This window comes from Argentina silus, assembly GCF_951799395.1.
Source record: "Argentina silus genome assembly, chromosome: 4".
Classification (NCBI taxonomy): Eukaryota; Metazoa; Chordata; class Actinopteri; order Argentiniformes; family Argentinidae; genus Argentina; species Argentina silus.
In genome coordinates, this window is record NC_139658.1 from 3,350,395 (window position 1) to 3,373,379 (window position 22,985).

At 46.7% G+C, this 22,985-nt stretch overlaps 1 protein-coding gene across 5 annotated transcripts in view; it reads left to right on the forward strand.

Moving 5' to 3' along the window:
• magi1b (membrane associated guanylate kinase, WW and PDZ domain containing 1b) overlaps window positions 1-22,985 on the forward strand; it is a 109,987-nt gene that overhangs the window by 65,215 nt on the left and 21,787 nt on the right. For 3 of the 5 annotated variants that reach the window (XM_083667770.1, XM_083667771.1, XM_083667773.1), the window contains exons 3-12: window positions 1,616-1,735; window positions 2,591-2,797; window positions 4,011-4,230; window positions 6,343-6,425; window positions 8,054-8,089; window positions 10,636-10,693; window positions 11,414-11,526; window positions 12,477-12,596; window positions 13,942-14,127; window positions 14,264-14,899. In XM_083667770.1, coding sequence (XP_083523896.1) covers window positions 1,616-1,735; window positions 2,591-2,797; window positions 4,011-4,230; window positions 6,343-6,425; window positions 8,054-8,089; window positions 10,636-10,693; window positions 11,414-11,526; window positions 12,477-12,596; window positions 13,942-14,127; window positions 14,264-14,899 — 1,779 coding nt within the window. The remainder of the gene's footprint in view (window positions 1-1,615; window positions 1,736-2,590; window positions 2,798-4,010; window positions 4,231-6,342; window positions 6,426-8,053; window positions 8,090-10,635; window positions 10,694-11,413; window positions 11,527-12,476; window positions 12,597-13,941; window positions 14,128-14,263; window positions 14,900-22,985) is intronic. The other 2 variants (XM_083667772.1, XM_083667774.1) reach the window with 1 other exon arrangement.

Here is a 22,985-nt window from a genome sequence, read left to right on the forward strand (position 1 = left end):
ACTGATCTTCATTTCATGGGTTGAACCCAGGCTGCACTGTCCGCTGTCCGTAGTGCTGAAAGTGTGTGTGTGTGTGAAAATATTTGCACCTGGGCCCTTTCTGACTAGCTTACACCACTGACACAATCTAAGAGGAATTCCATTAAGTCAACCACTCCCGCGCAGCGGTGGGTACAGGGAAGATTACATTGAAGAAGTGATTGGGAATATGACATCAGTGTGATTGAGAATATGGCAGTGGTGTGTGTGTGTGTGTGTGTGTGTGTGTGTGTGTGTGTGTGTGTGTGTGTGTGTGTGTGTGTGTGTGTGTGTGTGTGTGTGTGTGTGTGTGTGTGTGTGTGTGTGTGTGTGTGTGTGTGTGTGTGTGTGTGTGTGTGTGTGTGTGTGTGTGTGTGAGAGAGCGTTACCATCACATCTCTGATTTATCACTACTGTCATTGAAGATGGCTGTCGTGGAGTATCTCCCTAACCCACAGTGCTATTTTTACCAGCCATTTCTCCCCAGCATGCTGGAGCAATGGGGAGATGGAGGAGGCTGGGCACATACTGAGGAGATGGAGCAGAAAGGAACAAACTGGGGAGAGTGGGTCTCTTGCCATTGCTTTAGCAGGAGGGGCTGCCTTTTGGGCAGCCATCTTTGCTTGTAGGAAAACAACTGGCAGACAAGTGTGTGATCCTCTGTATTGACTCTGCGTCTGAAATTCATGACAAAGCATAACCTGATTCTTCAGCACAACATCAAATGGAAGCAGCTTATCATATTTTCAATCGCTATTCAACCTTTGGTTTGTTGTTTAGGAAACTGGATAGTAACAGTGACTAGTATGGCACTACTATGTTTCTTCTTGTTACCGTTCAGTTTACAGTGTGTTACTGTGTGACTGTTCTAGCTTCTGATCTCATTGAGGTCAAACTGTCTGAACATGGAGACGGTCCATTGATCCTCAGGTCACTGTTCTCTGGCCTGTAGCGGTGTAATGGAGAGCGCAGGACTGATAGACAGAGAAATTGAGAGAGCAAAATAAAAAACAGAGACAGAATGAGAGGTAGAGAGAGACACAGGAAAAGAGAGCAAGAGTGAGGAGGAGAGAGAGAGAGAGAGAGATAAAGAGAGATCAATTTGACTGGCTCTGTCCTCCTGTCATCAATTAAAGCGGTAGTGTTAAACTAGTGCTCTTCTCCACCGAGCCGTAAAGCCATTCATTTTAGAGCTTATACTGATTGGCCCACTGTCAGGAACCATTTACACGTGGCACGTGTGAGACATTCACAGCACAGCTTGCCAAATGGTCCCCTAAACACACACACACACACACACACACCTCCACGGAGTGTTACCCAGATATGCCAGGTTCCCACCTAGGTGTTACTACAGTTACCCCATCACAATAACCAAGACAGAACAGCTTTAGGTTGCTGTCCTCCAATGACATGCTTTTGGAAAGGTTCCTTTGTCATCACATTATGAGTCAATCTGTGTAAGGACTCGGTTCTTCTCACCTTTTTGCCTTGAAGCACAGATTTTCTCAAGTGATAACATGAATTGTCAATGACCTAACATTGTGGGGTCATTGTGGTTGACTGACTCCTCTCTTCCCTCTGATTGGCTCCTCAGGTACAACCCGCCCCACGCGTGACGGAGAGGTCCCCGGAGTAGATTACAATTTCCTGTCGGTAGAGGATTTCCTGGAGCTGGAGCAGAGTGGAACACTTCTGGAAATAGGAACATATGAAGGTAACTGCAGCAGAGTGAGAACTGTGTCCAGAGTGTATTCCTAGTAGGGGCCCCTCTGAAGAGAGCCAGAGTCCAGTGTTTCCCCTATTACTACTACTACTACTACTACTACTAGCTACTATTCTTGGTGTTGCAATCTCTATGGCTGAGAGCACCATAACATTCAATACAAACTGAAAAAGGTCAATAGTTTGCGGGCAGGGGGTAACAGAGATAAGCGGGGGGCCTGCCCTGCGTAATCAATGGTGGGGGAAACATTGCCACCATGTAGAGAACCAGCCAGGTTGTCATTGTAATCCACACACACACACAATCTTTCCCTGTGTTGTCCCTGTATCTTGTTCTGTGTGTAACGTACAATGTATGAGTGGGAGGTTTCTTATGTTTTAGTCAATGTTTACAGTTCACACACAACTTCCACTGTATATTTGTTCATAGGCAGACGTTTTAACATGTCCTGCATAAATACCATTCATTGAAATGCACATTTAATGAAGTGCCTGTTCCGCCCATTGAGCCCGGTCAGTGCTCAGCTCCGTGCTAAACAATGGGCCTGCAGTTCAGTTCTCAGCTCTTCCCATGGAATACAAACAGTACCGGGGGTAGAAAAATAGGCTCCTCACTTCCACCAATAGAACGCTTCAGAACCCCCCCCCCCCTCAAATAAACTGTGTGGTCATGCTTTCTTAGCCCCCCCCCCCCCCTCCCCCTCACCCTTAGCCCCTCATCTGCATACAAAGACATTGTCATTATAACCCCCCCCCCCCCCTCCCCTTTCCCCTCCCTCTCTCTGCCCCACCCCCCCCCCCCTTTTCCCTCCTCCTCTAAACATGCTAATATCCCCTTGTTGCCTAGGTAACTATTATGGAACACCCAAGCCACCGAGCAAGCCACCGAGCGGGAAAGTGATTACCAGTGATGCTCTGCAAGACAGCCTCCCAGGCTCGCAGCACTCCACGCCCCGACGCACCAAGTCCTACAATGAGATGCAAAATGCTGGAATAGTGCCTGCAGACCTGGAGGAGGACGAGGAAGTCCCTGAGATGAACAGTAGCTTTACAGGTAAGCGAGAGAGAGGGGGGAGGTGGGCAGACAGAGAGAGGGGGAGAGTGAATATAAGAGAGTGGTAAGGAAGAGGGAAAGAGTGCTTCACTGTGGGGAAGGGGATACAGGATACAAGTGCTCCTTTGTGTGTGTGTGTGTGTGTGTGTTGGTGGTTATTCGGTCCACATCCCCCTCTGTCTGAGAATATAAAAAATAGTGCCATCTGGCTGCAAGAGGAGGCGTCCATGTTTGAAATCCTTCTCCCTCTCTATCTGAATGTTGGTTACAGAGCTGTGGTATGAAATATGCTGTTTGAGAGAGCAGAGCGTCTCTTTGCTTGATTTATTTACCCGTACAACATGAGTTTACATCAATCTTTTTCATTAAAAATGGATGTTGTTGATATCCGTGTTCGGCTACAGTTTTTTTTTTTTTGAGGATTGGTGGGAATGTTGAATATGATCATATTTACAGTTTAAGATTATGCTTGATCATTGATTTGACCTCACAGCTGATATGATTCATCTGCACCAATGATTGGTTTGCATCCACAGGGTGTGTTGTTGTCTGTATTAGAGGAACGTTGTGATGATGATTGTGTTTGTGTTCTGCATTTTGTACACGTTCAATACTTACTGACCCAGATATCTCAGCACTGTAGACAACCCAAGGCCTGAAACTATGTCTGTAGTCTTTGAGATGCTGTTAGAAAGCAGAAGGGGCCAAAAGTTGTTTATGTGTTCCTGTGTGTTAGTGTTTGTGTGTGTGAGTCAACCAGGTGTCAATGAATGTGTGTCAATGTGTGAACAGGGCCTGATGGCCACTCAGGAGACAGGACGGGGCACTTGGAAGGGTGTTTCTATGTGTGAATCACCCTCATCGCTACTCAAATTCATTACCAGTTTGTTAAGCATGAATACAAATAACTTTGCCCTGTTTGTTTATAATTTGAATGGCCAAGCCCGAATGTTAAATGCACCTGGCTAGGCTTGGACAGCCGTTGAGCCTAGACAACTTGCCTGGTTTGAGGCCATCACACTCTCGTAAAGTCTAACTTTCTTAAATGCTGCTGGACAACTGTATTTGGAAAACCTAGTTGTCTGACATGATTTTCCAATGCTGTGATACTCTTTACATGTCAAAAGCACAGTCAGAAAGTGGGTGTATTTCTTTTCCACATGTTGTTTGTCTTATGCAAATGTCTTACCTTACCCGCCTCCACTCTTCACAGGAGACTCTAGTGAACCTGACGAGCACCCCTCAGTGCGCCCCTACGCTCTGCGCGAGAACGCCCCGTCCTACGGTGTGAACAACGCCTCGTCGTCAACCACGGATAGCTCTCAGCAGACACACACACACCTCAGCCATCCTCCCATAGAGGACCCCCTGGGACCTCTGCCCGACAACTGGGAGATGGCCTACACCGAAAATGGAGAGGTCTACTTTATAGAGTATGTACCCTGTGCACTAAACCCTTTACCCTATGTACTATAACCCTAGCCTATACCCTATGATGGTTTAACCCCTTATTTTACCAGGTAAGTTGACTGAGACCATCTTCTCATTTACAGCAATGACCTGGGGGTTAGTTGCAGGGGAGAGGAGAGGGAATAAATAAGTGAATTGGAAGCTGGTGATGATTAGGTGGCCATGATAGTATGAGGGCAAGATTCAGGAATTTAGCCAGGACACCAGCATTAACACGTCTACTCTTAGTGCCAACTCTGGTTTAACGTATCATCCAAAGGAAGGAAGAGAGAGGTCTACATTACAGAGTCTGTATCATATGCTATACCCTATGCACTACCATATACAGGCATCTCCAGTCTACACAGTTCATATCATATACAGTGCGGCTTGAAAGTTTGTGAACCCTACAGGGATGGTCATTATTTTTGTATAAAATATTAAAATGAACTTACAAAATCTTTCTCAACCCCAATTCGTAATAAAGACATTCCAAATAAATGATACAAACAGAAAATATGATATTTTTATTTATTTAACAAAAGTGGTTTATTTAGCAAAAACTCAGATTTCATGTGTGCAAAAATATGTGAACCTCTTCAGTCAATAGCTTGTGGCACCTGCATTAGCAGCGATAACTTGGAGTAAACATCTCGTATAGCCACTAATCAGTCTCTGACATCTGTTTTGAGGGATTTTTGCCCACTCCTCCTTACAGAAATCAGCCAATTAGGTGAGGTTTGAAGGGTGTCTGGCATGAACAGCCCGCTTCAGGTCTTGCCACAGCATCAAGATTGGATTTAGGTCAGAACTTTGACCTGGCCAATCCAAAACATGAATCTTCTTTCTCCTGAGCCATTCTTTGGTAGATTTGCTTGAATGCTTTGGATTGTTGTCTTGTTGGAAGACCCATTTTCAGCCCAGCTTTAACTCCTTGACTGATAGCTTGACATTCTGTTCAAGAATCTCCTGGTATACTTCAGAATTCATGGTTCCCTTAATGATGTGGAGTCATCCAGGTCCAGAGGAGGAAAAGCAGCCCCAGATCCTGACATTCCACCACCATGCTTGACCGTTGGGATAAGGTTCTTTTGGTGGCAGTGTTGGGTTTTCGCCAAACATAGTGGTTTTGATTGTGACCAAAAAGGTCAATTTTGGACTCATCTGTCCAAAGAACGGACTTCCAGAAACCTTCAGGCTTGTCCAGGTGGTCTCTGGCAAAGTTAAGACAGGCAGTTTGTTTCTTTTTTGACAACAAAGGCTTCTTCCTAGCAACCCTCCCATGAATGCCATTTTGCCAGTGTTCTTCTTATTGTTGAAGCATGCACAGTTACCTGAGATGCAGCAAGGGAGGTCTGCAAATGTTATGTTTGGTTGGCTTTTACCTGATTTATTATTCTTTTGGGGGCTCTTGGGGATATTTTGGAAGGGCGTCTACTTCTAGGCTGAGTTGCTGTCATGTTAAATGCTCTCCATTTGCAAATTATTTGCATCACAGTGGACTGATGGAGTTCAAATTTTGTTGAGATGATTTTATAGCCTTCGCCAGACTGATGTGCTCTCACTACCCTCTTCCTGATGTCCTCTGAGATCTCCTTTCCTCTCGGCATGGTGTGTTTTGCATTCACCTGTATGGGTAACACAAAACTGACCAGGTTTCTTATCTCGATTTATCAGAGTCCCACCCAAACTCTTTCCTAAAGATCTCTCCTTTGGTTGATTGGTTCATTTGGCACCCAATTATTTACCCACCTGATTCTACTTACCTACTTGATTTAACCAATGCAACTTGGGGTTCACTTATTTTTGCACCTGCAGTAATTTCTTAAAAAAATGATTTCCTCTAAACCAACATATGGAATTAGTAAATATAAACCTGTTCGATAAAAAAAGACTGGTTCTGATTAAATAAAGATTTCATGGTAAAAACAAAAAACAACTATAATTGCACAAGGGGTTCACATACTTTCAAGCAGCACTGTATATCTTGCTGTGAAAGTGATGTAGAGCGGAAAAAGTAAAGACGTTTTTCCGTCAGTTTTTTTGCATGGCTTCCTAGATAACAGTGCGTCTGTCTGTCCTATGTCTATTCTTAGCCACAACACAAAGACCACTTCCTGGATCGACCCCCGGTGCCTGGACAAGCCTCAGAAACCCCTGGAAGAATGTGAAGACGATGGTACGATCATTATGGGCTCTCTCTCTCGTCATGCTCTGTGTGTGTGTGTGTGTGTGTGTGTGTGTGTGTGTGTGTGTCTGTGTCTGTGTCTGTGTCTGTGTCTGTGTCTGTTGGTGGTTATTCGGTCCACATCCCCCTCTGTCTGTCTGACAATATAAAAAATAGTGCCATCTGGCTGCAAGAGGAGGCGTCCATGTTTGAAATTGTTCTTCCTCTCTGTCTGAATGTTGGTTACAGAGCTGTGGTATGAAATATGCTGTTTGAGAGAGCAGCAGAGCATCTCTTTGGGCCTCTTGTTCAGTTCTGTGTGTGTGTGTGTGATTGTGTATGTGTGTGTGTGTGTGTGTGTGTGTGATTGTGTGTGTGTGTGTGTGTGTGTGTGTGTGTGTGTGTGTGTGTGTGTGTGTGTGTGGCGCAGTAGGGGGTCAGACCTCAAAAGGCGCACACTCTAATGCATCAGCTTGCATGCACTATGTGTGTGTACATGCATGTCTTTGTGTGTGTACAGCTGATTGATGAGTGGGAGTGGGAGCTAATGGAGGGTGGTAGGCTAGCATGCTTGGTGAGTGTATCCGCAAATACGCCCAAGATCAGGTCCTGATGCAACCTGAACAATAGATATCAGTCCAGTCGAGGTAGAGAGCCCCCCCGACAAGCAGCTCGCTCTCTCTCTCTCTCTCTCTCTCTCTCTCTCTCTCTCTCTCTCTTCCTGCAGTGCAGATGGACATCTTTTGTTCATAGTGTATACCTATAAAAACAAATGTCCCCTATGTTGCTGACGTGTGTGTGTGTGGGGGGGAGAGAGGGTGAGAGAGATCTAATGTGTGTTTACAAAAGCTGTCCCATTCCCCCAGTGGCCTGTAGATGGCAGTCTGGCCACAACAGTGGTATATGAGCATTGGTAATATTCTGGTCTCGTGTGCTGCTGCCTTGCCTGCCTTCCCATTGCCTGAAGGACTGAATGTATTATTCGCATCATCTAGTATAAATAAATAATGCACCTTGTCCTAAAGAGGGCCAGCCGCCCACGCAAAACACACTCGATCAGATGCCAGTCTTTCATCTTCCTCGCCCCTCCCTGCCCACTGAGCATACGCTGTGTGTGTGTGTGTGTGTGTGTGTGTGTGTGTGTGTGTGTGTGTGTGTGTGTGTGTGCGCTCACTGTGTTACTTATTTAGATTTGATGAGATCAACAGTGTGTCCTATAGATCTCAAGCTGCTACAAGAGGACATATATATAGAGAGAGTGATGAATTATGTCTATTTATTTACTACTAATAATTCATATTTAATGGCATTTCCTTTACCCCATCCTCTGTATGTGTAATATTATACCCTATGTCTATATGATTGAACACGTTTGTTTTGGCTTTACTTTTTATAAAACAGCGCCACTAAGTGGCGGTTTTAAGAACACCCCATATTTTTCCATTCAACGTGTGGTTTTGGGATCTAACAAATTAATGCTCTCACTGAACTGTAGCTAATATGAGGATTTGATATTCATGGATTACAAATATTGCTTGCTTGAGTACTTATTAATCAACCTCCCTCCCTCACCTCTCCCTCCTCCTCCTCCTCCTCCTCCTCACCCTCTCTACTGGTCTGCTGGCTTTCTCCTGGAGAAGAAGGGGTACACACAGAGGAGCTAGATAATGAGCTAGGTAAGTCTGTCTGTCTGTTTGTCTGTCTGTCTCTTTCCCCTGGGAAAACCTGATTATCACACCTTTACACAATAATCTGCTTGCAAGCACCATGCCTTCTGTGCTGTCCCATGGCCAATGTCACCCTGGCTTATAATAGAGCTGTTGCCCTATAGGGTCTAAACACATAAACAGCAGCAACATCACATTGAGTAAACATGGTGTTGGGTGTTACGCTAAATGTCTTTAATGTCACGCTCAGTTAGTAGTAGTTGTGTAGGCAGCACTGACTGTGTGCACGCACGCACGCACGCACGCACGCACACACACACACACAAACACACACACACAAGCATCAGCTCATCGTAATGTAACACGAGATGAGCATTCGCGAGAGGCAGACCAGGCTAATGATGATTTCATAATGGGCCTCTTGTTCAAATGGACCCCTCACTCTCAAGCCCTCTCAATACGCCGTGACTGGCACACATTAACTGGCCTGACAGAGAGCACTTTAGACACCACCGCTACTGGAGAATCACGCTCTGGAGATAGCCTGTGGTTTTTCCTAGACGTGACTGTCATATCTCAGATAACGACATGCAAAATACGGAACGAACGGTGGTATTACGGTTGTGTGCAGTGTTACATCTGAGATGGTCTGCGATATAGATAACTATGAGCATTAAGTGGGTTACGTGAAGGGCCCAGGTTTGAAGACTCTTCCCCGCTTTAATTTGATCATTAAACCAACAGTATCGGATAGGTGGAAGCCAGTATGGTAGGATGCACCTATTCGATCACGTCAATTCAATGATCATTTCTAGGAAGAAGAGGCTACATTTCAAAGTACTTGAATAGGGCTTAGGACAGACGGTAGGGTGAAAATGTCGTAAAAAAAAAACCCACAATTTCTCCACAGGACAGGAGACGTGGTGAAATTGATGAAATCCCCCCCAATAGTATGGTCCTCTTGCCCAGGAGAAATCAAATCCCGTTCACCATGAGAGAATGAGATGCAAACAGTTTAATAGGCAATTTGTCACCCGAGTCCCCCCTCAAGCTGAAGTACGCGGTGGGGGGATCGAGAGAGAGAGAGAGAGAGATGAGGGGGGGGAGTGCTTTGTGCTAAGTGTCAGAAGATCTATCAGGCTACATCCACTCATCCACTCACCGGCAAGGGCGCCTAGCGACGGATTGTTACGCCCACAGAGAAAAGTGGAAAGAGGTATGCTGTAGAAACAGCAACTTAAGTATTTAAACTGACAGTCAGGTCAAGGTGTTCACACTTTTAACGTCCGTTCCTCTTCAGAACATCTGATAGCGAGGGTGCATAGTATACACTGTTTATGATGGGTGTACAGTATCGCACACAACACCCACCATTTGCTATAGCCATCATTGCCTTTGGGTCTCATACATTCACACACTGCTTATTAGCATCAGGGATAGACATGCTTGAAACTTGATGAGTGAAGTATTTACTGTATTCTCTTCAGAATTGAGGGCGAGGTGTAATAGGCATGGGGTAATGACATGCAGAAATGATAGTGTGTTGCAGAGAGGAGTCAGAGACCTGTCTTTCTAACCAATTACAGCACTCTGACATTTCTATATCCGTCATTACAGTGTTAGGGCTATGCTATCTCAGCTGTTCTAATCAGACTATCTCTGCAGAGATAATGGGATATTGTCCTGCTTTACAAGGTGTGTGTGAATGTGCCAGCAGAGCCTATCGGCCAATTAGAGAGCTGCTACGGTAGGGGCAGAGAGGAGGAATGGATGTATTCTTCTAATCAGTCTTGATTGAGAGTGCTCGGTTTGTAATGTGATTTTGTCGTGTGTTTTTTGTGTGTGTTTCCACATTGTGAGTGTGCGCGCGTGTGTGTATGTGTGCAAGTGTGCGAGTGTGTGAGTGTGTGTGTGTGTGTGTGTGTGTGTGTGTGTGTGTGTGTGTGTACATAAATATCCTAAAGACAGAATGCTTTAGAATAATGCATAATTTCTGAATTAGACCGCACATGAGTCAAACAGGAGAGAGGTCAACGTTGGAGATGGTCTCCGATGTCTCATCACAAAGAGACTGCTGTAAAAAGAAAGATTGGAGCACTTGAGTTATCAAGGATTTCAATTTTTTTATTATCAGTATGTTATTTCAGGTTTCCTCTGAAAATGTTCCCTCACAGTGGTTCACCATCAATGGACGTGAAGCATTTACTGCAAGTGAATGACTCAGTGCACTGTTCAATGAAACTGTCATATTTACACGATCATACCCTTCTCCACACCCAAAGCCTGTCCTCTCTCCGTCTGCCATGTTGCTGTTAGTGGTCCCAGCCTCGGCCGTGCCTGGAGCCTCCCTATCTGATGTCTGAAATGTCAGATGTGTCCCGGTCAGCCCAGACACCCTCTGTAGTGGTGTCCACGCGGGCGACAGCCAGTCTGGAGTTGGAAAAAGGTCTTGACTGACCTCCTATCGTAACACTGAACACAAACTCTAACAACCCTCTCCATCTCTTCCTCCTCCTCCTCCTCCTCCTCCTCCTCTGCTGTATTCTGCCTTTTAGAGCTGCCATCAGGCTGGGAGAAAATTGATGATCCGGTCTATGGGGTCTACTATGTGGAGTAAGTCACACACACACACACACACACACACACACACACACACACACACACACACACACACACACACACACACACATCTTTGTGATGTTTTGGCCTTGACCATTTTGGGAGAATATAGGCCATTTGTTGCTGTTCTAGTCATTAGGAAACATGTGTCTCATGTTGTGGGTGGCCCTTGGGTCTCTGCATTAAATTAATATGAATGCTTGTTTTTGATGTTGTTCAAAGCAATACCTTGGAGGCAAAAAGGCCTCCCTCCGTTTTATTTATTTGTTTTGTCTTTGAGAGATTTTCAATATATATTATTCTCTTTTTCTCCTGTTTACTGCATCATTTCCCAGCATGTTTCCACAGTGTTTGAAGTTTAATTTCCTCATGGTGTGGTTATTAGTAGACCCTCCTGGGTTGCTGTGTGATACGTCGGTGCTGGTAGTGGTAGTCTCCTGAAGCAGTACGGGTCTCCAGACACTGTCTGTCTCTGAGTCGTATTATTAGCTGTGTCTGAGCCCCTGTCTAACGTCACGTCCATGAATGCCCCGCTGCGTCTCTGCATCCATCCCTCTCTCTTCCTGTTACCCTTTATACACATTGATTTGACCTTTCTTCTTCCTTCTGTTATTTTCCTCTTTCCCCCTGTTTTCACTATTTCACACACCCCCCCCCCCCTCTCTCTCCATATCTCATGCTTCTCTAATATCTACCTTCCCCCTCCTCCCCCAGTCACATCAACAGGAAGACCCAGTATGAGAACCCTATACTGGAGGCCAAACGCAGGAAGCAGCTGGAGCAGCAGCAGCCCCAGCAGCCACCAGAAGGTGAGCGCTACATCCGAGGTTCGTTTCCAGCCCCGCCTGGGCGTCATTTATCTTTCTTTCTTCATGTCCGTGATTGTGATCGTCCCTGTCCGTCTGTCTGTGTGTCTGTCACTACTGTGTCTTCTACGGCTTTACTGCTATTCTTTATGATTTGCTACTGAAATACCATAAAGGCATACTTATGATTTGTTTAAGTGGCTTTAAAATGGCCATTTTTGGGGGTTAATTTCGCAACATTTTCAGTGTCGCAAATATGAATGATTTCTTTCAAAGGTTTACAGGTAAGTTTTACCCTGATAAACACAGTGAAGCACATGCTAGAATAGAAATGTGTTAAGATGTGTTTTTAGGTTTTAGCACTCCCAATGAAAACTGCTACATGGTCATGTTGGGCCATGACTGTGTCCTGCCTTTATCTCTCTCTCTGTATGTAGAACATCCTACAGATTTGACTCTGAATGCACGTCGCTCCACAAGGGACTTTCCCTATTGGTCTTTTCATGTTCTGCAAACTCAGCTTAATGTGTTTCTGACTTGATTATATGTTGACTTTTACTCCTCGAAGCTCGATATCTATTCAAATGTGCAATATGTTACGGGTGAGTCCATTTCAGGGGGTTATATTATTATTCAGTTCGATGTTGTCGTTTGGAACATCAAACTGAATTTCGCCGCAGTGTCCAGAGGTGGCAAATTTCCAACAGACGCCCTGCTCCTTTTAAGCTCAATATCTGTGAAGACTATTTTTTTCTCTTTCATTGATTGTGACTCGATGCTGAGAATACTAATGTAGAAAGCAGCTCTCTGGTACATACAGTGAGGTGGTCACTTTGAAGAATTAAAGATGGCAGCCATTGTGCATCTGCGAAGTTGTTTCGTAGCCACCCATTGTGGCGCATTAGGGAGTAGTACGACTGTGTAACTGTACAGACACCACAGACAGGAAGTGTGCCCCTTTGCTGTTCCAGAATGGATAGAGGACGCCACCCTGGCAGGGGCGCCCCTGGGCAACTATGCCTCCAACCACCAGGAGACCTACAGGGACCCCCAGACGGGACCCCCACTGCCGCCCCCTATCGGCCCCAAACGTAAGTCCTCGATGGGTCACCATATTCACCGTAAATACTCGATTCATTCACTAAATTTGCTTTAGAGTTGCATCCCCAGACACATTACCTACATTATGATTCAAACATGGAGCACTGAAAATTCCCTTAGTCAATGGATGTACAGCACATCCACACTCCCCCCCCCCCCCCCCACACACACACCCACATTGGCAGCACTGCATGTAGCGGACTCCCAGTAGCAGCTTGTCTAATTAGCCCTCCGTAGCTGACCGGCTGTAGCCTGGCACAGTTCTACCAGTGAGTCAGCTTCGTCACGTCTTCTCTCCCCTTTCTCTTCTACACCGCCTGTCTCACTCTCTCTCTCTCTCTCTCTCCGCTCTCTTTCTCTCTCCCACTCTCCGTGCCAACGTCCAAGGCCAAGAGATTCTACCATACAAATCTTGCTATTCAATATCTCTCTCTTTTCACATGCCGCTTCTATGTCTGTTTCTGTTTTCTTACATTCACTTCTCCCTCAAGGAAAAAAAGTCCTCCTCCAGTCATACTGCATTGCTTCTTGTGCTTTCAAACATTCACTTTCTCTCTCTCATTCTCTCTCCCTTAATGTCTTTTCCACCCTTTCTCCCTCACAAACCCGCTGAAACTCTCTCTGTCCTTCCTCTACCATGCCAATATCTCACGCATATGTTTATTCTAAACTCTGTGAATATCTCACTACATCTTGATCAACTGTCCTTTTCCTATTATCTTTGAGCCTCTCTCTTTTGGGGCCAGTCACATTGAGAGAGAGAGAGAGAGAGATTTAGAGTTCAGATTGAGATGATAAACTTCAATGGTTCTTTCTTCGTAAGACTGGCTTGGCGAACGTTTGCTCTAAGCCTTGTGTGTCTGACAACCCCTTGTTACCACAGTAGGGAGAAACAGTAGGACTTGTTAGAGCGGATGCTCAGGGCTGCTGAGGTGTCTACTCACTGGCTCACTGGAGTATCTGTCTTACGCCAGGGTTTTACACATAAGCTAAGAAAAATGTGTTTCTAAATCTGACACACACACACACACACACACACACTCTTTCCCGATCAGTCACGCTTCGATAGGCTCACAACCACTTACCTGATATATACATACTATCATGCATTGACAGTGACCTATGGTGAGTGTATCACTACTCATACAACCATGTCCAGTCAGACCCACTCCTGAGTCTGTGTTCGACCCACCATCGCAGCACTCTGACTGGGATAGCAACGCCCACATACTGGGATGTTTTTTTTTTTTCCTTATAGGGATTACCCCCATTTCCAAACACAGGCTGGTGACCCCGGTTGGAATCCCTCTTAACATAATGAATGTGTTCCTGTAGGGGGGAAACCATTCTTCACACGGAATCCAGCCGAGCTCAAGGGCACGTTCATCAACACCAAACTGAAGAAGAGCCGCCGGGGGTTCGGCTTCACCGTCGTCGGGGGTGACGAGCCCGATGAGTTCCTGCAGATCAAGAGTCTAGTCCTGGATGGACCCGCTGCTCTAGATGGCAAGATGGAGACTGGTGAGTGACCATTTTGCCATTTTCGGTCAATGTTATGAAAGTAGAGTAAGGTGAAATGGAGTTTGATTCCCAAATGTTATGTTTTTCTGTGAGATTTTAAGTGTTTTACCTCTCTTGCCAAACGTCTTTCCCCTAGGTGATGTCATTGTCAGCGTCAACGATACGTGCGTGCTAGGCTACACCCACGCCCAGGTGGTGAAGATCTTCCAGTCCATCCAGATCGGCTCCATGGTCAATCTGGAGCTCTGCCGCGGCTACCCCTTACCCTTCGACCCCGACGACCCCAACACCAGCCTAGTCACCTCTGTGGCCATCAGTGACAAAGACCCGATCATCGTCAACGGCCAGGAGAACTACGATTCGCCCTCTAGCCACGGCAGCCAATCTGGCGGCACCACCGGCCCACCCGTCAACGGCATGCGCGACTCCCGCGCCCACAGCCCCTCGGGGGACGCAGCATCCAACGGCTCACACGGCTATCCCAGCGACGTGCAGACGCTGGCATCGTCCATCGCCACCCAGCCGGAGCTCATCACCGTGCATATGGAAAAGGGCGATAAAGGCTTTGGCTTCACCATAGCGGACAGTCCCTCGGGGGGAGGGCAGAGGGTTAAGCAAATCGTGGACTACCCTCGCTGCCGGGGTCTGAAGGAAGGGGACATTATCGTGGAGGTGAACAAGAGGAACGTGCAGAGCATGAGCCACAACCAGGTGGTGGACCTGCTCAGCAAGTGTCCCAAAGGCAGCGAGGTCACCATGCTGGTGCAGAGAGGTGGGTCACTCAAAACATATCGTATTACAGAGTTACAGAGTTGATGTTTTATGTATGTGGACAGTTTCGGTATGGGTAGATTACGTATGCATTTATGTAGATCGAGCGTGACGGGGAAGGTGAGAGGAAGGTCGAGCCAGAGGGATTGTGAGGGACAGTGAGAGGAAGGGAAGGAGAGAATGAAAGAGTGAAAGTGAGTGAGAAAAAGGAGTGAGAGAATGAGTGCGAGAGTGCAACAACGGGAGGGGATGTTATAGATGGAGATGGGTTCGGGTTAAAGATCGTCAGAGAGAGAGAGAGAGAGAGATTTAAAGAATGAGAGATTACATGGAGGGAGAGGAGACAAGACAGGCAGCAGAGAAACACAACAAAACAGAAGAGCAGAGAGAGAGAGAGAGGGGGGGGGGGGGGGGCAGAGAAAGAGACTCAGGTGTAGACTCTGTTCCAGGTCAGAGAGTCTCATGAATATGGACCTCTGTGCCTTTGTTTCTCTTGAGGGCCCTGGTGTGTTACTGTCTGTCAGTTTTCTTTGACACTACACAGTTTCTGGGTCTGGTCTGTATGGGAGGCAAGGACATAGAGGGAATGTGAGGGTGTTCAGGTGGCATAGTGATGCATGAGGCTGGCTGTTGTCCACCAACCGGAATTGGACTTGGTCGAAGCTGTGTGTCTATATATATATATATATATATATATATGTGTGTGTGTGTGTGTGTGTGTGTGTGTGTGTGCGTGCGTGCGCACCTGCGTGGTTGTGCAATTGTGTGTGTCTAACGTAAGCCTCCATTCTATGTGCCTGCCTGTCATTGTGTGTGCCAATAAGACCTACGTGTGTGTCAGACGGTGCAAAGTGCTATTCAGAACTCAGGTGCCGAGCCTTTGACAGGGTGTATGATTGGAAAAGACGTGTCTCACAAAAGAACCAAAGCTAAGATGCAGCATACAAACAGAAAATGATTGAATTTTGGTTCTTTTCTCACTCAAATCCTCCCCCCTCCCCCAGACCCGGTCCTCAAAGGACCTCGGCTCACTCTGTAAGGGTGTGTAATTGGACTGTTGTCACCGGCAGAGCGGTCAGAGCTAGCTGGCGTTTGGGTTATCAATTTGAGGGATTGAAAGGCCCTGTTATCTGTCCCCGTAATGCAAAACCGGTGCTTCCTGCTTTATTAATGACCCCCCATTACTCTGCGGAGGGAAGTATACACAAGCCCATAAAACGCTACAGCTATAATACTTGAATTTTTATGGATCGTCAATTAAAACAAATGTTGTGAGTTTAGTGAGGGGCTCGGCGAGCCGGACAGCGCAGTGCTGGTTAGTGACTGTAGCAAGGAGTATTCCTTCGTCTTTGGTTAATGTCTCAGGAGACCTGATATCAAAGCATGTTTCCATCGATCGTATGTTTAGACCTGTTCAGTGTCATTACATTACTTTGGAGAGCAAAAAGGCCATGTAACATGAACACTTGGTGGCATCCAAGTTACTATGGCTTGGATCCACAAGACTGCCCCAGAACATTGTTTTCCTCGTCATACTTGTGTGTTTGTGTGTGTGAGAGAGAAATGACACACACAGTATACATATCAAATGTAAGTGTGCTGTGTGCAGATGATCATATGTTCTGATCCTGACTCTGAACAGACCCCCCCCCCCCCCCACACACACACACACACACACACACACACACGCCCTGGGTGTTAGCAGATGATCATACATGACATGTATGTTTTGATCACAACTCTGCCAGTGATCCTGACCCCCCACTTCCCACACACACACACACACACACATCCCTTTCATGTGAGAGACAAAACAGATAAGAGGCAGGAGCCCCCCCCCCCCCGTGGACAGCAGGGTCTAGCCAGGCTTCTCTTAATTACTCTCTCTGCTCTCTATTATTTCCTTCCCTTCTCTTCTCTATCTTCTGTTTTGGTCTACCCTCTAATTGGGGCTCTGATGTCAGCATCCCCCCCATCTCTCTCTCTCTCTCTCTCTCTCTCTCTCTCTCTCTCTCTCTCTCTCTCTATTCCCTCTACTTCTTGCATGAACCCGTCACCAACCAATTACAGCCCTCCGCCGGGGAGCCCCTGGAAGCTCTAATTGTTTGAGATCCGCCCACTCCACCTCCTTCCCTCTCATCCCCCCCATCCCTCCTGCCTGTGTATAGGCCTACTCCTACCGCTCACACGTGTGACGGTCCAATCCCGAGGGGGCCGGGCACACACATACACAGTGTGCTCATTAAGGCCCGGCCAGGTCAATGCAACAGTGCAAAGTAGGTTCCTAAACACTGCAGGTAAGATCATTGGCTCAGCAGCACAACACAATATCTCTCTTGATCTAATTTCACTTGAGAGAGAGAGAGAGAGAGAGAGAATCTCGTTGGACACAAGTCTATAGACTTCACCCAGTGTCTATGATACAGTAAGGTTCTTGTCTTTTGTTGTTGTCTTGAACACACTCCAAAACACAGGGGGATGTGATTTATGGCTCCTTTCAGGGTAGCATTTACCACGCACATCCCTCCATTTGTCTAATTATGCAGCCCTAATGTGCTCGTTTTCCCTCCGCCTTCCGTCAGAGGCTTCTGGTGCTGATGATGCTGCCGACATAATTCATTTTTTAGCCCCAACAGACTTCCAGTAGCATCTCCGAAGCTAATTTCCCCGCTCACAGCTCCCGTGAAAAGGTGGTAAATGACAGCGTGGGTCCGCGGGGACGGGAGAGAAGGTGGTGCACACAGCTGTTGTGATTCCCATCATCAGTCAGTGAGCTGGAGAGACAATACCTGAGCGCTACCGCTAGGCTATAAAACCAGCCCATCGCTGTCAGCACCGGTCAGAGTTACGTGTTAAAACACATTCTATTATGACCAGCAGCTATTCACCTGTTTCGTTAGACCGGGCAGAAATGAACAAATCACCAAAGGCAGTCTGCGTCTGCGTCTGCTGCTGCTGCTGGTCTGTGGTCTGCCACCACTCGTGACCACGCCTTGGAGCCATTACAGTCACAGTGCTGATGGAGGGAGAGGATGGAGGGATGTCAGAGGATCAGAGGTGGATGATGAAAGAGGGCTGCAGAACCACCCATCTCTCTCTCTCTCTCTCTCTCTCTCTCTCTCTCTCTCTCTCTCTCTCTCCCTCTCTCTCTCTGTCTCTCTCTCTCTCTCTCTGTCTCTCTATCTATCTATCTGGGCTTCTTATGAGTCATCAATCAATGTTGACACAGTCGTTCCCAGCAGGGATGGGCCTTTGCACTCCTCCTTTCTCCACTCGGATGGAGGGATGGTCCTTTACACTCCTCCCCCTCTCCTGCCGGAGAGAGGAATGACAGGGTCAGAGACTAACGTAGCCAACATCTAGCCTAGCGAACGTTTCACCATATATTATTAACCCATCCCTTCTCAAGAGGGCAGGAGAAAATGTCCAAGTTGCTTTTTTGAATATACAGTGCCTATAGAAAGTCATCATACCCTGTGAAATCTGTATGTACACATTATAACCCTCATCATCAAAGTGAAAATAAAAAAAATACAATTATTAAAAATTAATTAGTGAAATACCTGGTTTGGTTAAGTGCCAAAGCCCCCTAAGCCCCTTAGAGTATACTATTATAAACTTGCTCAGGTGCAACCAATCAACTTCCAGATCAAACATCAGGCTAATTGCCCCCCACCTGACATCAATTGTAGTGGTTTTGATTACTTCAGAATAAAACCAGATGTTTCTTGAGGATTCCACTACTAGAAGTGCATGGTTCTGCAAAGAATTCACCATGGTTGGAAAAGTACTTTCAAAAGGCCTCCGGGATAAAGTTGTAGGAAGGCACAAGTTAGGTGAAGGCTACAAAAAGATTTCGAAGGCTTTAGCTATCCCTCTGAGTACCGTTCAGAGCATCATTAAGAAGTGGAAGGCGTATGGCACCACCAACACCTTGCCTAGATCAGGCCGTCCGTCCAAACTGGATGACCGAGCCAGGAGGACATTTATCAGAGAAGCTACCAAGAGGCCAAAGGCAACTTTGAAGGACTTACAAGTCTTTATGGCTGGGACTGGTCTGTCTGTGCATGTGACACCAATCTCACAAGCTTTACACAAAGCTGGCCTATATGGCAGGGTAGCAAGAAAGAAGCCTTTTCTGAAAAAGTGCCACAGTCAGTCTCGTTTGTGCCATGCAAAAACACACCTGGAAGATTCTGTTGCCATGTGGAAAAAGGTTTTATGGTCAGACAAGACTAAGATTGAACTTTTTGGACTGAACTCCAAGCGCTATGTTTGGCTAAAACCAGACACCGCACACCACCCAAAACACACCATACCTACTGTGAAGCATGGTGGTGGCAACATTATGTTGTAGGGATGTTTCTCTTCAGCGGGGACTGGGCAATTGGTCAGGATTGAAGGGAAAATGGATGCTGCCAAGTACACCCAAAAGAACAACGCAGTGGCTTAAGGATAGAAAGGTGAATGTCCTTGAGTGGCCAAGTCAGAGCCCTGACTTAAATCCGATAGAAAATCTGTGGATGGACTTGAAGAGAGCAATCCATCGCCGCTCACCACGGAATTTGACTGAACTCGAACAATCCTGCAAGGAAGAATGGGCAAATATTCTCCAATGTAGGTGTGCAAAGCTAGTAGAGACATATCCAAACAGATTGATGGCTGTAATTGCAGCAAAAGGTGGCTCTACAAAGTATTAAATCAGGGGACTGATGACTTTTCCAACCCTGTTATTCTTGTTTTTCATTTTTTATAAAATTTTCAGAACTGTCGCCTTTTTTTTCATTAGTTTGATGTTGTATCTCTAAATTTGTACATAAAGCTGGAAAAAGTTTTTTTTTTAATGGGTTTTGATTTCAGGCTGTACGACAAATATAGTAACTATTTCAAAGGGGTATGATGACTTTCTATAGACACTGTGTATATATATATTTTATATGTCTTTTAACCCATATCCAACAAGTCTTAATATCCTAGCCAGCATTTCCCTTCACTCTGTGAAGCATTTCCCTGGCTCTTAAGTGCAGTGGCTGAATAGTGATTGACAGTCCCTTTCAGACAGGGTTGAGGAGAAAATCGTTGTTTATCTGTAACATTCCGGGCGGTCTGAAACAGGCAGCAATAGTGTTGTTAGACAGGCTCTTGTTTCTACACTGTAGACGCCGCTTATATTGATGGCCTGTAAATGCCTCCTGTCAAAATAACCCAGATCAGTGTCCTCGCGCACACACAAACACAAACACACACACACACACACACACACGACACACACACACACACACACACACACACACACAGATAAACGACAATGATGGCCCATGCAGACAAAAAGGGAATTGATTTAATGTAAGGGGAGGACGCTGGATCTTTTTGCACGCTTTGCATTAAATTCTGCTGACTTCACCCCTAGCGATGATAACGAACGGCATTGCAGAGAATGTTACAGTAAAGCAATGACCCGGGAGTGTATTGCCAGCTTGGCGATGCAAGGCACCAAATTCCGCCACTGCGCTTTTTTGGGCACTAGGCTTTGTTTGTCTGTGAGCCAGAGTCACTGCCGTAACAAGGACAAGGTGACTCTCACCCCTCCCTCCCCAATCTCTCCTCCCCCCCTCTCTTCACACCTCCATGCTCGGGGGGTGAGTCGTAAATCTCAGCCATCTCGTCGTCTGCCTTTGTTTCCATGACAATGCTCTGCAGCACTCTGCAGTGGGGTTTTCCTTGAAAGGTGGGTCGTGTGTGTGTGTGTGTGTGTGTGTGTGTGTGTGTGTTGGGGGGGGGGGGGGGTCACCCTTTATGCCATTCTCTCTAAATGCCATGAGAGAGAGGACAGACAAAAGGAGCTGCTCCCAATGTTTTTTTTTCTTCTGTTCAGGCTTGTAAGCTAAATTGTAAATAAAATTGGACAATTTATGAGGACACTTGGTGGCTGTAGGGCAAGGTTACTCTATTGTGCACCTTTTCCTGGTCACCTTTACCATGTTATAAGATCCGGTTGCACCTCTGTCACTTCCAATTTCACCCTCTACACACACACACACACACACACACACACAGGTTTGTGCACGGCACTCACATCCAAGCCCATTTGTACATAGATGATGTGGCTCAGTCCTCACTGTACTGGATAACACAACAGTCTGACGTCAGCCCACCTCGGCAACCGTTGCCAAGAGAACGTCTGTCAGTGCTCTGTGCGCCTGTCGCTGTGGTGACAGATGGGCCCTCCCGTCGGAAGCCATCCCTCTGAGCCCAGATCTAGCTCGGGGGAGGAAGGCGAGAACGATGTAACCGCCCACACCCCTCTGGACATCATAATCTCTGCAGTAATGGCCTCCGTTTAGTGTCTGCTGTGTCCACCGCGCTCGCAGACTGACTTCTGTAGCCCTCGGTGGCCTTGGCATAGAGGTTAGACTGTGCTCAGTCAAGGATGTGTCTCTCGATTTCAGCTTGGATCACTTCAATTAAACCCACATTACAGTCTTGTAAAGTGTCTGGTAAAACCTGCTTTTGTTTCCTTGCAGTCAAGTAACATTTGTTGAACGGTATATGGTTCGGTAAAAATGTCAGAATGCACGTGCGCGGGCGATTTTTTGTCTTTTCAAAGATTCAAAGCGCAAACATCTCTGTGGCGTTAGTGTTCATAGACTGAGGGCCGTAGACAGAGCAGTGTTTTTCCTGTCATTCTCTCAGAACAGTATTTGAGAAACCCATCCGCCCGTGTCCCCCTGTGTGTAATTAGAGAGAGAGAGAGCGGACGCTGCATTTCTAACACCACCCGTTAATACAGGGCATCGCACCTACTCAGGAACACCATCCCATCCCATTTCTACCCCTGAACCAGCAATAGAGAGAAATGGGGTTAGCGCACACAGTCAGGTTAGCTAGCCCCGAGAGCCCTGCTATGATTCTACCGTTGCCATTGTACTGGCGTTGGTCCCTTTACAGCTTCACGCCCTTAGCTTCAAGTCATTCTTAAAGAATGGGAAAAGCTAAACCTGGGACCTACCCTATGTCTCTCTCTCTCTGCCTGGCTGTGCCTTTACACACAGCTCCATGTACATTTTTAAAGACTTGGAAAGTGCACACAGAAGACTGTGAATAGTGGGAGAGGGGAGAGGAGAGGCGGCACCACTGCAGACACTATGAAGCTTTAATGGGCCCGCGTAGAGTAGTGTGAGGAGACAGACAGACTGCAGAGACCGATTCGAAATGTAGCTTAGAGGATAATCACAAGTGAACAAATGCTCAGGCGCACTGACAGAGGTGGTGGGGTGGGGTGGGGGGGGTCAAATGGGGTTCAGGATGAGTGTGTGCGTGTGTGTGTGTGGGGGGGGGGGGGGTGCAGGGAGGTATAGATGTGAGAGTGAAAAAAAAGAGATGTGTGTGTGTGGGGGGGGGGGAAGTGGTGTGTGAGAGAGAGACGTGTTGTAGAGGTAGCAGGTCTGTTGGGTGTTACACTAGCTGTTGTTAGTCCGTAAATGAATTCAGATGTTGGAGAGAGAAGAGCTACAGGCAGTAGCTCTGCACAATCCCTCCTAGCCACCCTGAAGGATTGACACACAATACTGGCCCCGTTTTTCAGCTCATATTGGGATCACACATCCCAAATGCCTGCATGTATGCCTGTTCTTACAAACGGAAATAGATGTATGTCTTGTCTTACACTCTTCCACCCTTCCCTGCTTCCAGAGACTGTGCATGAACAACTTGTGAACACACACAAAAACACCCCTTGCTGTAGGATCATGCAGCTGCTTTTTTCCATGCTATTGGTAGGGGAGGGGAGGGTGGGGGAGGGCGAGGGGGAGAGGAGGGGGTCCACAGAGGATCTAGGCTATGTTTCCATTTTAGTCTCCCATTACTCTGTGTTTGTGTGCATGCTGAAGGCTCTAATGATATTCCTGCCATAGTGGGTCACTATTAAAAAGAAACAGATCATTTATGCAGGCATTAATGCAGGCCCCCTGCCTGTCACAACAAGCCTCCGATGGATGAGGGTGCGATGTGTGCGTGTGCCTGCCTGCCTGCCTGCGTGTGTGTGTGTGTGTGTGTGTGTGTGTGTGTGCACCTTGCATGTTTACAAG